The sequence below is a fragment of the Oncorhynchus mykiss genome, chromosome 23 (assembly GCF_013265735.2).
Source record: "Oncorhynchus mykiss isolate Arlee chromosome 23, USDA_OmykA_1.1, whole genome shotgun sequence".
In the NCBI taxonomy this organism is placed as follows: Eukaryota; Metazoa; Chordata; class Actinopteri; order Salmoniformes; family Salmonidae; genus Oncorhynchus; species Oncorhynchus mykiss.
Window position 1 is genome coordinate 17,957,047 of NC_048587.1, and position 15,167 is coordinate 17,972,213.

The 15,167-nt window shown below is 42.7% G+C and overlaps 1 protein-coding gene across 1 annotated transcript; it reads right to left on the minus strand.

The window, feature by feature from the left end:
- Positions 1–6,710: 6,710 nt before the first annotated feature.
- On the minus strand, positions 6,711–10,717 carry LOC110502372 (oocyte zinc finger protein XlCOF6). Its single transcript, XM_021580340.2, has 4 exons — positions 9,898–10,717; positions 9,414–9,671; positions 9,147–9,243; positions 6,711–8,987 (listed from the first exon to the last, which is right to left on the minus strand). Exons 1-4 carry the CDS (start codon positions 10,042–10,044, stop codon positions 7,189–7,191), a joined length of 2,301 nt encoding a protein of 766 aa, XP_021436015.2. The 5' UTR covers positions 10,045–10,717; the 3' UTR covers positions 6,711–7,188.
- Between the last annotated feature and the right edge of the window lie 4,450 nt (positions 10,718–15,167).

The following is a 15,167-nucleotide window of genomic DNA, read 5'->3' on the forward strand; positions in this document are numbered from 1 at the left end:
TCTTTGACAATTTTTAGGGCCTTCCTATGACACCGCCTGGTAGAGAGGTCCTGGATGGCAGGAAGCTTGACCCCGGTGATGTACTGGGCTGTACTCACTACCCTCTGTAGTGCCTTGCGGTCGGGGCAGTGATGCAACCCGTGCTCTCGATGGTCTAGCTGTAAAACCTTTTGAGGATCTGAGGACCCATGCCAAATATTTTTAGATACTGGATATAATTACGAGATGCTGGTGTCTCCGCCCTAACAATGGGGATTCGTCGACCGTAGAGCAGAACAGCGGGCTGTCAAGCTCCCGCCTATTCCTCTCTTTGGATTGGTGGATACATTTCGTTGTTTAAATACTTTTTGAATATTCTATGAGGGGTGTTGACGTCAACCACCTGTATTCAATGGAGAGTGATATGCCATGCTATTTTCATGAATATGTATCACAGGAGGTTGGTGGCACCATAATTGGGGAGGACAGGCTCGAGCAGAACAGTATCAAATACATCAAACAGATGGTTTGATATCATTCCATTTGCTCCGTTCCAGCCATTATTATGTGTCGTCATCCCCTCAGCAGCCTCCACTGGTACGCATAGACTGTTTCGAACTCTGATATAAGATGCCTTTCTCAAAATTGCCGCGATGTGACTTGCATCACACTTATCAGTACACTCGTAACAACCTAAACATTACGAAACTTCTATTAGATCAAATGAGCCTCACATATCAAAATAGCAATTAATTTTTTCCTTGACTAAATTCAGCACTCTCTCATTTCCCATTCCCTGTGGTGATACTGAAGATTTGTTCCCCGACGTGACCACTAGATGAAGCTATAGGCCTACTCCAGGGGTGAACGTAAGGAGGGAATTTCTGGTACTGCATCCCTGCAAAATAAAGGTAAAAACGTAAAAAATCTGGCCAACTGACAATCGCCAAATGTCATTAGGCCTACACTTTTGGGCGTTTTGTGTAAAAGATGTCTGTTTCCATTCATCACTGTTTGGAGGCTAGAAATATGTTGTGAGTGGATGAACATGATTGTTTGACAATCAGATGGAAACTGGTTGCGTTTATTCAACAGTAAAAGGTCATACATTTTAAAAGTGAAATGACAAATCTTTACGACTAGGCCCACAGAGATCCTATTGAATTAATAGGGATTCTATATGTAATTCTAGGATTAGGTACATAAGAAATGTTGGTGCATGAGGTCCCATATCGGGATGAAATCACATCTACTTTCACCCCTGGCCTATTCCATATAGCCACAATGGTAGAAACATAAACAAAACACTTTCTTAATAATTAATGATCTGCTTAACGTGAACAGATTTTGGGCAGAGTAAATAAACCCTTTCGCTTCGCCTCTTCTTCTCTGATATCACCTGACGCAAACTCCCTTGCCCCATGGCCATGAATGTTTACATGTGACACTGGCAATGTCCCAATTATATCTCTCCCTCCCAAAGTGGGCACTTGTTCACTTTCCTTCACTGATTCGAAAGGAAATGACTGGTATAACACATGTGGGGGAAACCCATGTCTCTACAATTCCAATGCATTTAGATTTGTGGGAAGAAGTTCATGAGTAGTGAACGAGTGCACACTTCCCACATTTTGGGCAGATTTTCTACATTTTGGTTTTGAAAAGTGCATCATCAGGGAATGGGTATGCTACTTTAGATTCCATTGTGTTTTGTATTTTTGTTTATTTTCGCAGGTTTTGTGGATGGTAACGTTAAAGGGGCAATCTGCAGTTGCTTCATCCATTTTTGGAATTTATGAATTTAAGAGTGATAACATTTCTCCATCCCCATCCCTCAGCTTTTTGCTAAAACTGTGAACACTTTGTTGTTGTTTCAACTGCGGAATGCTCCTTTAAGCAACTGTGATGTCACAATGCACATACTCCTGGGGTGACTCCGGTAGCGTTCTCTTCCTCAGACTTTGCATGCGTCAACCAATGGTTGCGTGCCATGTCATCGACTGTGTCATTGACTGACAGGTTACTGTAACATTTGATGTGATTAGCTGACACGTAAAATATCTATCCAGGTGTTGTAAGATCTGGCACGTGTCAGCAACACCTGGGCAGAGGAATGTGCCCATTATTTGCTGTTGCAGAGCAGTTCAAACTGCCAGTAGGGGAAGTAGCAGTCTGACTGGTCCTCCACCCTGGAGTTCAGGGTGGAGGACCGGTCAAGTTGCTGCTTCCCCTACTGGCAATTTAAAATGCTCTGAGGGAACCTCTGTCAGAGCGGAGACTTCTGGCCCTTTGCCCTCTTCCCTAGGTGCAAGGAGGTAGTCACCCTGCAGGAGAGAGTTACTGTAGAGCAGCCTACCTCCAGCATCACTCGTTTTAGGGTGCTCTGGGCAGACTTAATCAATGAAGCCAAAGATCTCCACCTGCTGTTGGAGTTCCTCTTCCAGGCAGAGACCTTCAGCTTTGACTCTGAGGTAGCCTCGCAGCACGAGAACATTGAGTCTCTTTGTCATGGCCAAGGTCTCCACAGCAGCCACCTCAAGCAGTCTCGTCTATGACGAGCTCAGCCGCCTCAAGCCGAGTCTCCTCCATGACGGGCTGGGGAGGCCACAGTTGCTATCTGCTCCCTGTAAATGCAGGGCAGAATCTGGTCAAAGCACCCAGAAATTAGTGACTGGGCAGATCTGTCCCGGTTCAGTTGCAAATTAAGCTAAATGACCAAATGACCTTGTTTCAGACTCTTGTTATACTGTTTCAACTGACGTCACGATAGCATAATGACATAATAACCTTTTTCCTCTTTTTTTTAGGGTGTAGATCAGCTTTAATATTGCAAATATATTCTGGCTTCCATCAATGTAATTGTCTGCATCATTTTCAATCCCCCATGTACACTACCGTTCAAAAGTTTGAAGTCACTTAGAAATGTTCTTGTTTTCCATGAAAACATACATGAGTGTCAAAATGAATAGGAAATATAGTCAAGACGTTGACAAGGTCATAAATAATGATTCAAACTTTGCTATCGTCAAAGAATCCTCCATTTGCAGCAATTCCAGCCTTGCAGTCCTTTGGCATTCTAGTTGTCATTTTGTTGAGGTAATCTGAAGAGATTTCACCCCATGCTTCCTGAAGCACCTCACACAAGTTGGAGTGGCTTGATGGGCACTTCTTACGTACCATACGGTCAAGCTGCTCCCACAACAGCTCAATAGGGTTGACTGTGCTGCCCATTTCGTTATAGACAGAATACCAGCTGACTGCTTCTTCCCTAAACAGTTATTTCATAGTTTGGAGCTGTGCTTTAGGTCATTGTCCTGTTGTAGGAGGAAATTGGCTCCAATAAAGCACCGTCCACAGGGTATAGCATGGCATTGCAAAATGGAGTAATAGCCTTCCTTCTTCAAGAACCCTTTTACCCTGTACATATTTCCCACTTTACCACCAACAAAGCACCCCCAGACCATCACACTGCCTCCACCATGCTTGACAGATGGCGTCAAGCACTCCTCCAGCATCTTTTAATTTTTTCTGCATCTCACAAATGTTCTTCTTTCTGATCCGTTCACCTCAAACTTAGATTCGTCTGTCCATAACATTTTTTTCCAATCTTCCTCTGTCCAGTGTCTGTGTTCTTTTGCCCATCTTATTATTTTATTGGCCAGTCTGAGATATGGCGTTTTCTTTGCAACTCTGCCTAGAAGGCCAGACTGGTGTTTTGCGGGTACTATTTAATGAAGCTGCCAGTTGAGGACTTGTGAGGCGTCTGTTTCTCAAACTAGACACTCTAATGTACTTGTCCTCTTGCTCAGTTGTGCACCGGGGCCTCCCACTCCTCTTTCTATTCTGGTTAGAGCCAGTTTGAGCTGTTCTATGAAGGGAGTAGTACACAGCGTTGTACGAGATCTTCAGTTTCTTGGCAATTTCTCACATGGAATAGCCATCATGTCTCAGAACAAGAATAGACTGACGAGTTTCAGAAGAAAGTTCTTTGTTTCTAGCCATTTTGAGCCTGTAATCAAACCCACAAATGTTGATGCTCCAAATACTCAACAAGTCTAAAGAAGGCCAGTTTTATTGCTTCTTTAATCAGAACAGTTTTCAGTTGTGCTAACAATTGCAAGTGTTTTCTAATGATCAATTAGCCTTTTAAAATGATAAACTTGCCATTGGATGTTGATAATGGGCCTCTGTACGCCTATGTAGATATTCCATAAAAAAGTCTGCCATTTCCAGCTACAATAGTCATTTACATAAACATTAACAATATTTACACTGCATTTCTGATCAATTTGATGTTATTTAATGGACAAAAAAAAACGTGCTTTTCTTTCAAAAACAAGGACATTTCTAAGTGTCCCCAAACTTTTGAACGGTAGTGCATATTTTTTTGTAAATATATAAAATATATACAGTGCATTCAGGAAGTATTCAGACCCCCTGACTTTTTCCAAATGTTGTTTAAGTTAGCCTTATTCTAAAATGGATGAATACATTTTTTTTTTATCATACCCCATAATGACAAAGCGAAAACATGCTGTTAGAAATATCTTATTTACATAAGTATTCAAACCCTTTGCTATGAGACTTGAAAGCGAGCTCAGGTGCATCCTGTAGCATTGAAAGTCCCTAAGAACACAGTGGCCTCCATCATTCTGAAATGGAAGAAGTTTGGAACCACCAAGACTCTTCCTAGAGCTGGCCGCTCGGCCAAACTGAACAATCAGGGGAGAAGGGCCTTCGTTAGGGACGTGATGAAGAACCCGATGATCACTCTGACAGAGCTCTGGACTTCCTCTGTGGAGATGGGAGAACCTTCCAGAAGGACAACCATCTTCGCAGCACTCCACCAATGAAGCCTTATGCTAGAGTGGTCAGACGGAAGCCACTGCTCAGTAAAAGGCACATGACATACACAGTGCCTTGCGAAAGTATTCGGCCCCCTTGAACTTTGCGACCTTTTGCCACATTTCAGGCTTCAAACATAAAGATATAAAACTGTCTTTTTTTGTGAAGAATCAACAAGTGGGACACAATCATGAAGTGGAACGACATTTATTGGATATTTCAAACTTTTTTAACAAATCAAAAACTGAAAAATTGGGCGTGCAAAATTATTCAGCCCCTTTACTTTCAGTGCAGCAAACTCTCTCCAGAAGTTCAGTGAGGATCTCTGAATGATCCAATGTTGACCTAAATGACTAATGATGATAAATACAATCCACCTGTGTGTAATCAAGTCTCCGTATAAATGCACCTGCACTGTGATAGTCTCAGAGGTCCGTTAAAAGCGCAGAGAGCATCATGAAGAACAAGGAACACACCAGGCAGGTCCGAGATACTGTTTATGAAGAAGTTTAAAGCCGGATTTGGATACAAAAAGATTTCCCAAGCTTTAAACATCCAAAGGAGCACTGTGCAAGCGATAATATTGAAATGGAAGGAGTATCAGACCACTGCAAATCTACCAAGACCTGGCCGTCCCTCTAAACTTTCAGCTCATACAAGGAGAAGACTGATCAGAGATGCAGCCAAGAGGCCCATGATCACTCTGGATGAACTGCAGAGATCTACAGCTGAGGTGGGAGACTCTGTCCATAGGACAACAATCAGTCGTTTATTGCACAAATCTGGCCTTTATGGAAGAGTGGCAAGAAGAAAGCCATTTCTTAAAGATATCCATAAAAAGTGTTGTTTAAAGTTTGCCACAAGCCACCTGGGAGACACACCAAACATGTGGAAGAAGGTGCTCTGGTCAAATGAAACCAAAATTGAACTTTTTGGCAACAATGCAAAACGTTATGTTTGGCGTAAAAGCAACACAGCTCATCACACTGAACACACCATCCCCACTGTCAAACATGGTGGTGGCAGCATCATGGTTTGGGCCTGCTTTTCTTCAGCAGGGACAGGGAAGATGGTTAAAATTGATGGGAAGATGGATGGAGCCAAATACAGGACCATTCTGGAAGAAAACCTGATGGAGTCTGCAAAAGACCTGAGACTGGGACGGAGATTTGTCTTCCAACAAGACAATGATCCAAAACATAAAGCAAAATCTACAATGGAATGGTTCAAAAATAAACATATCCAGGTGTTAGAATGGCCAAGTCAAAGTCCAGACCTGAATCCAATCGAGAATCTGTGGAAAGAACTGAAAACTGCTGTTCACAAATGCTCTCCATCCAACCTCACTGAGCTCGAGCTGTTTTGCAAGGAGGAATGGGAAAAAAATTCAGTCTCTCGATGTGCAAAACTGATAGACATACCCCAAGCGACTTACAGCTGTAATCGCAGCAAAAGGTGGCGCTACATAGTATTAACTTAAGGGGACTGAATAATTTTGCACGCCCAATTTTTCAGTTTTTGATTTGTTAAAAAAGTTTGAAATATCCAATAAATGTCGTTCCACTTCATGATTGTGTCCCACTTGTTGTTGATTCTTCACAAAAAAAATACAGTTTTATATCTTTATGTTTGAAGCCTGAAATGTGGCAAAAGGTCGCAAAGTTCAATGGGGCCAAATACTTTCGCAAGGCACTGTATATATAAACATTCTACTGGTTGCAAGAATTTTCTATAATCATTTAAATTGAAAAACTCAAAGTTCTGAATATTTTTCACTGAATTCTTTAAACTCACAACCTTAGTTAAGCCTATATTAAAGGACACCTTTTCTTTGGTCCAACTGAACAGCGACATGGGTAACGAATAAACACACACACATATATATATATAATTTGATTCTAAATAGATTTATTTAATTCAGATTTACAGGGACAAAACACAAGTCAAACACCTCTTGTTACCTGAGTTGTAAAATGAGCAAATGTATTGCAACATACTGTAAAATACTCATGCTGCAATATTACTGGTGCATGTGGGTTGAAATATGGAAATGCTAAATACATATTACATACATATAATAACATAGTAGTACTTATCATTAGACTAGGCCCAGGTTACCTGAGAGACATGATGATAGCAACAGTGATGCAAATTTCAACCCATCCTAATATGACATCAGGGGGAATCCATGGAAGGACCATGGACGTACAGTAGAAGGCTTGCATTGTCATTTATGCAGCTTGTGTAATAGCTAGATATTCTAGAATTATAATTGCTACATGGATTTGCAACATTCATAGCATTTTTTGCTAAGCAGCTCCAGTTAGTCAGGTGTGTTGGTATTGTGCCATTATTCATACATTATTACAGTACTTGTGAGAGTCTCCCAACAGTCACTTCCACTATTTGTTCTTGAACTTCAATACACTTGTGTTCCTTCAGATTTCTCATACAGGAGAAGCTCTTCCTGCATTTGGAGCAGTTGTATGGTTTTTCCCCAGTGTGCACTTGCCGGTGAGCCTTGAGATTGTTCGCTTGGCTGAAAGTCTTCCCACACAAAATGCAGAGAAACGGTTTCTCCCCAGTGTGCACGCGTTTGTGGCGAACAAGGTTCTGTGCAAAACTGAAGCACTTCCCACACAGGTCACAGGTATGTGGCCTTTCTCCAGTGTGAGTGCGTAGGTGAAGATTGAGGAAACGCTGTTTGGCGAACTGCTTCTCACACATGGTGCAGCTGAATGGTTTCCCCTCAGTGTGAATGAGCCGGTGAGCGTTATAGTAACTTAGGGAACTGTACCCTTGTCCACATATATCACAGGTAAATGTCTTCTTGCCTGTGTGGACCCGACGATGAGTTTTGAGATTGGTAGCGGTGTGGAAATTCTTTCCGCATTCTTCACAAGAGTGAGTTTTTTTCTCTGTGTGTGTCACCTGGTGCCTTTTCAGATAGTTTGCAGACCGGTAGCATTTTCCACACTCTAAGCAGTCATAGGGTTTGTCCCCACTGTGTATCTTCTGGTGGATCATCAGCGAACTCTTTTGGTTGAAGCTCTTTCCACATACGTCACATACAAACGTTTTCTCACCTGTGTGAATGCGCTGGTGGACTTTGAGATGACTAGCTTGAGTGAAACTCTTCTGGCATATGTCACAGGTGAACGCTTTAACACCAGAGTGAGTCTGCTGGTGTCTGCGGAGGTTAGGCGCTAAACTAAAACATTTGCCACAGATCTCACAGCTAAATGCTTTCTCACCAGTGTGAACTACGTGGTGGGTATTAAGGGCACTTTTCAGGCTGAAGCCTTTTCCGCATTGGTCACACATGTAGGGCTTCTCTCCGGTGTGGGTCCTTCGGTGAGCCTTGAGGCCACTTCTCTGGCTGAATCTATTGCCACATATGTCACAGCTGAAAGGTCGCTCTCCTTTGTGTACAGTCAGCACGTGTACATTTAAACTTCGTCTAGCTGTAAAAGACTTCCCACACGCTGTACACTTAAATGGTCTTTCTCCTGTGTGTACACCCTGGTGTACTATCATATCTCTCTGCCTGGCAAAAACCTTCCCACACTGAGAGCACTTGAATCTCTTCTCTCCTCTGTGTACAGCTATTCTGTGAGCTTTGAGGCTACATTTGGCAGGGAAAGCCTTAGCACACAAAGTACATCTTAATACCTTCTCTTTCTCGCCTTTGAAAACCACCTGGTGTTCTTTAAGCTGGCTCTGGGTGCCAAATATCTTCCCGCAGTATGTGCACTTGAATCGCTTCTCCCTTTTGTGGACTATAACGTGGTGTACTTTGAGACTGCACTTTGCTGTAAAGCCCTTCCCACAATGCGTACACTTAAATGGCCTCTCACCTGTGTGGACAACCTGGTGGGCTTTCAGGTTACTTAGTTTACTAAAAGCCTTCCCACACTGTACACAGCTTAAACATTTGTCTCCTTTGACAGATTTCTGGCCCTGGGTGCGTCTCACTGCACGCAGTCTCATTTGACGTACTGTGGGAGCCGCCATCTTAGCATCATTGGATATGTCTGTGGGCACAGCAGGCTCTAAGTCTTGGTCATCTTGGGCCTTTGCTGGTGAGAGTGGTGTAGTAATCTCCTCCTCTAAGTTGTGTTCAATAGTAGCATCCTCCCCATCCTCTGTCCTGGATTCTCCATCTGGGCAGTAGACATTCCATATTAATATCACTGCGGTTGTGCTGCAGTTTCAGCATTTCATTTAAACTTTCTAAGTTGTGAATATAAGATGTAATGCAGTCAGTTGTCTACATTCAGACTATTCTGAACGCATTGAAAGGTGACTTCATAACTGCTTACCTGTGTGCTCATGTGTGTGTCCTGTCTGGGTGTCCTGTTGCAGGGTACCCTCCTTCAACGTGATCCATTCAGCACATTCCTCCTCCGTCTCTGCAGACTAGACGTGAAATAATAAATCAGTGGAAAGTATCCTTCCCCAAACACACTCTCTCTCTCTCTCTCTGACCTCTAACATTGGCTAGCTACATTCCTTGAATAGCAACTAATTTGCATCCTATTCATATTCAAGATGTTGGTGACCAGTGATATGGATATATGGGAACTTACCGTGCCACTGTTGACTTCAGACAAGTGCACAAATTTAGTCAGGTCTTTTCCTTGGGTCTTCCTGTCCTCTGCATCCACCTCTCCAAGCCCTCCAGTCGACCTCAGATCCCCATCCATCACCTGGAGATTCTCCTTCAGAACCTGATTATCTCTCTGACACACAGACACTTGCAGACGCAGAGAAGCTGTATCCTCATCTATGAGACTAATGATTTTTTGCATGGCCTCTTTGCACAATCTCTTCATGGTGGCAGACAGCTGTATATGGAGAAGACACAAACATATGACACTGACTCTTTTCTTAACTTCTGAGCTAGCTAGTCTCAATGACAATTTTCTGACCCAAGACATGACATAATAATGTCAAACAAACTATTAAGGTTAGCTACTCATACAATTTATTCTATGTAACACACACGTCCGTGCCAACACAATGCAGGCTGGTTAGCTAGGCAAATGTAAACTGTGCTTGTGACCCACTTACCTCAGTCCCAGGGCCAGTGCACTGTCTCTGTGACTCGGTGTAAACGTTTTGACTCGTGCACTCGTCCAACAATTTACTTATTTCCACCACAGCTGCATTTACTAAAAGCCTCATGACGGTGGCCAGTTGATCCTTTAAACGTGACATTTTCCCTGAGATTTTTAAGCCTACATTTAGACAAATATAACGTTATGATTACGCAGTAGATGCTGTCACATTGTAGTTCACTGGCTAACTATTTCATTCAACAAGATGACATCAGCATCTCGTCAACAACAATAGAAAAGTACTTCCGGGTCTTCTTCTTCTTTGATGAGGTTAACGGAAGTTGGAATTCCAACGTGTTGCATTACCGCCACCTACTAGACTGGAGTACAACTCCCTTATACTTTGGTTAAAAAAATATAAATAAAAAAATATAAATACCCTACCATCTAACACTAAAATCACAAAACAAATGTTAAAAAATCAATCAAATAAAAATAACACCATCCTACTCCACTATTTAAATATATTTAGTCCTACCTCATGCCAACCTGAAATAGATGGGACATCACCAATTAACACACCCTGTAACTCTTCTGATGTCAAGTCTCGCATACCCAAATACTTCTCTGCAGCTGCCACCACAACCTCAGTTTTCTGCGAAATACATTCCAACCCTGCAGTAAAGTTGAAAAACATTGCTATAAATGCTAAAAATCAAATTTTCCTGAAACGTACCGTTGGGGTCTGAAGTTTACATACACTTAAGTTGGAGTCATTAAAACTCATTTTTCAACCACTCCACACATTTCTTGTTAACAAACTATAGGTTTGGACATCTACTTTGTGCATAACACAAGTCATTTTTCCAACAATTGCTTACAGACAGATTATTTCACTTATAATTCACTGCATCACAATTCCAGTGGGTCAGAAGTTTACATCTACTAAGTTGACTGTGCCTTTAAACAGCTTGCAAAATTACAGAAAATGATGTCATGACTTTAGAAGCTTCTGATAGGCTAATTGACATAATTTGAGTCAATTGGTGGTGTACCTGAGGATGTATTCCAAGGCCTTCAAACTCAGTGCCTCTTTGCTTGACATGAGAAAATAAAAAGAAATCAGCCAAGACCTCAGAAAGGAAATTGTAGACCTTCACAAGTCTGGTTCATCCTTGGGAGCAATTTACAAAAACCTGAAGGTACCACGTTCATCTGTACAAACAATAGCACGCAAGTATAAACACCATGGGACCACGCTGAAGGTACCACGTTCATCTGTTCATCTATAAACAACATTGGACCACACAGTCGCCATACCGCTCAGGAAGGAGACGCGTTCTGTCTCCTAGAGATGAACGTACTTTGGTGCGAAAAGTGCAAATCAATCTCAGAACAACAGCAAAGGACTTTGTAAAGATGGTGGAGGAAACAGGTACAAAAGTATCTATATCCACAGTAAAAACAAGTCCTATATCGACATAACCTGAAAGGCCGCTCAGCAAGGAAGAAGCCACTGCTCCAAAACCGCCATAAAAAAAGCCAGACTATGTTTTGCAACTGCACATGAGGACAAAGATTGTACTTTTTGGAGAAATGTCCTCTGGTTTGATGAAACAAAAATAGAACTGTTTTGCCATAATGACCATCGTTATGTTTGGAGGAAAAGGGGGAGGCTTGCAAGCCAAAGAAAAGCATCCCAAATGTGAACCACGGGGGTGGCAGCATCATGTTGTGGGGTTGCTTTGCTGCAGGAGGGACTGGTGCACTTCACAAAATAGATGCCATCATGAGGTAGGAAAATTATGTTGATATATTGAAGCAGCATCTCAAGACATCAGTCAGGAATTTAATGCTTGGTCGCAAATGGGTCTTCCAAATGGACAATGACCCCAAGCATACTTCCAAAGTTGTGGCAAAATTTAAGGACAACAAAGTCAAGGTATTATCGCAAAGCCCTGACCTCAATCCTATGGAAAATTTGTGGGCAGAACTGAAAAAGTGTGTACGAGCAAGGAGGCCTAAAAACCTGACTCAGTTACACCAGCTCTGTCAGGAGGAATGGGCCAAAATTCACCCAACGTATTGTGGGAAGCTTGTGGAAGGCTACCTGAAAAATTTGACCCAAGTTAAACAATTTAAAGGCAATGCTACCAAATACTAATTGAGTGTTTGTAAACTTCTGACCCACTGCGAATGTGATGAAAGAAATAAAAGCTGAAATAAATCATTCTCTCTACTCTTATTCTGAAATTTCACATTCTTAAAATAAAGTGGTGATGCTAACTGACCTAAGACAGGGAATTTTTACTAGGATTAAATATCAGGAATTGTGAAACTGAGTTTAACTATATTTAGCTAAAGTGTATGTAAACTTCTGATGTCAACTGTATATCCCTTGTTGGCCTATCACTCTGTACTCGTACAGATATACTACTCACACCAGTCCTCTCAGGATCCCTCCCCTTGTCCCAACTTCCTCTACTTTCTTTACTGCCTCAGCATATGACAACTTCTGCACTACTCTATCCCTGGAAACCTCAACCTGCTTCTCTCGCACTGGACATTTCTGATCCCCAGCCCCAAAGAACAGACAATGACTCTTCTGTTTCCCCACTCTCGCCACCCTGTCTGCATCGCACCAAATGACGAGCATCACAAACACCGGGAATCTTCCCCTTCAGTTGGTCAACTTTTACATTTACTGCTACCCCAGTAATCACTCCTTTCAAAGGCGCCCTTTTCTTGAGAGCGAAACAATTCACATTTCTTGCCCCCATTTGTTTAACGCCGAGCCCCTTCTCCCTCTGACCAGCAGAAACACAAACAATTATCACAAGACCACTTCTGGTTACCCCCACCGATTCCACAGTACCCAATTCTGTTTTCACCCACCCTGAAACCCCAAATAGATCAGCCAAAAGGCAAGGGTCCACTTTTTCCAAAAACCTCACTCCTACTGTCACAGACTCATCATACTTCTGGGTCACGGAATTTCAGAAATGTTCAAAATAAAAAAGTCCCACATGTAATAGTAGGAAAGTGTCAATATCCTCTATTTATTCATGATATATGAAAACAATTGTCTAAACATGAACAATGATTCATTTGCATCACATTTGGGTTTGAAAATATGTTCCAAAGTTAAATAAATTCCACCAATGTGAATCCCTGTATATGGAATACATATTCTGGGTGTCGCAGTAAAAGTTCTGTAGGGAATACTCAGTGGGGTCTGTAGGATGTATATGTGGTGTCATTTCATGGGGCACTGAATAATACGGAGTGTTGCTGACCTTTTACTCCACCCATTCCATTGGACACAATGTGAATCACTGTATATGGAATACATATTGGCTTATAGAGCAAAAACCTTTCTACACAATTCTGTGTAGTAGGCTACAATTAATAAATGTGGCTAAAAAATGCTACAAAATCCACCTTCACAATGAGTTTATGCAGATCACTTGATTGGAATAAAACATTTGCAACTGGCTGTCGTGTATCTTCTTCAGCATTGTGGCCTCTTGCCCCTTCCTCTCTCTTCACCGCCTCCACATACAAGATCTGCCGTACAGCCCTGAACCTTGACACCTCAACCACATTCCCCATAACAGGGTACTCAGGGTAATAGGCGGTAACTAAATCAAATCAAGTCGAATTGTATTTGTCACATATTAGCCGAATACAACAGGTTTAGACCTTACCGTGAAATGCTTACTTACAAGCCCATAACCAACAATGCAGTTCAAGCAAGAGTTAAGAAAATATTTACTCAATAAACTAAAGTAAAAAGTAATACAATAAAATAACTATAACGAGGCTATATACAAGCGGTACCGGTACCTAGTCAATGTGCGGGGGTACAGGTTAGTCAACGTAATATGTACATGTAAGTATGGGTAAAGTGACTATGTATAGATGTTAGACAGCGTGTAAGAGCAGTGTAAAGACAAATGGGGGGGTCAATGTAAATAGTCTGGGTGGCCATTTGATTAATTGTTCAGTAGTCTTACATCTTGAGGGTAGAAGCTGTTAAGGAGTCTTTTTGTCCTAGACTTGGCACTCAGGTACCGCTTGCCGTGCAGTAGCAGAGAACAGTCTATGACTTGAGTGACTGGAGTCTTTTTTGGGTCTTCCTCTGACACCGCCTAGTATATAGGTCCTGGATGGCAGGAAGCTTGGCCCCAGTGATGTACTGGGCAGTACATACTACCCTCTGTAGCACCTTACGATCAGATGCCGAGCAGTTGCCATACCAGGCGGTGATGCCATCGGTCACGATGCTCTCGATGGTGCAGCTGTAGAACTTTTTGAGGATCCGGGGACCGATGCCAAATCTTTTCAGTCTCCTGAGGGGGAAAATGTGTTGTCGTGCCCTCTTCACAACTGTCTTGGCGTGTTTGGACCATGATAGTTCGCTGCTGATATGGACACCAAGGAACTTGAAACTCTCGAACCGCTCCACTACAGCCCCGTCGATGTTAATGTGGGCCTGTTTGGCCTGCCTTTTCCCGTAGTCCACGATCAGCTATTTTGTTTTGCTCACATTGAGGGAGAGGTTGTTGTCCTGGCACCACCCTCCCAATAGGCTGTCTCATCACTGTCAGTGATCAGGCCTACCACTGTTGTGTTGTCAGCAAACTTAATGATAGTGTTGGAGTCGTGTTTTGCCACGCAGTTTTGGGTGAACAGGGAGTACAGGAGGGGACTAAGCACGCACCCCTGAGGGGCCCTAGTATTGAGAATCAGCGTGGCAGATGTATTGTTGCCTACCCTTACCACCTGTGGGAGGCCCGTCAGGAAGTCCAGGATCCAGTTGCAGAGGGAGGTGTTTAGTCCCAGGGTCCTTAGCTTAGTGATGAGCTTTGTGGACACTATGGTGTTGAACGCTAAGCTGTAGTCAATGAACACCATTCTCACATAGGTGTTCCTTTTGTCCAGGTGGGAAAGGGCATTGTGGAGTGCGATTGAGATTGCGTCGTCTGTGGATCTGTTGGGGCGATATGCGAACTGGAGTGGGTCTAGGGCTTCTGGGATGATGGTGTCCCCAGGGGACAATGTGTTGGGGGCAACTCGCCCCCGTTACTAGGGGGTAACTGGCGTACTCGAAGTGCTAGCTAATTGCTCTTTTGCAATTCCCACACTCTACCTCACATATCCAAGCTTCACATGTGCATTTAGAGTCTCTATTGATAGGCTTTTCTCCTTCTTTCCATTTATCATACTGGTCAGGCGATGAGCACTGTCCACTCCTGAGATTTTCTGAATAAGGTAGGCTAC

Excerpts from the sequence above, each read along its gene's own strand:
- LOC110502372 (XM_021580340.2), bottom strand. The coding sequence starts at position 10,044 with ATGTCACGTTTAAAGGATCAACTGGCCACCGTCATGAGGCTTTTAGTA. Across the intron at positions 9,672-9,897 it reads GCACTGGCCCTGGGACTGAG|CTGTCTGCCACCATGAAGAG; the intron begins GTAAGTGGGTCA and ends CTCCATATACAG. Across the intron at positions 9,244-9,413 it reads CTGAAGTCAACAGTGGCACG|TCTGCAGAGACGGAGGAGGA; the intron begins GTAAGTTCCCAT and ends TTTCACGTCTAG.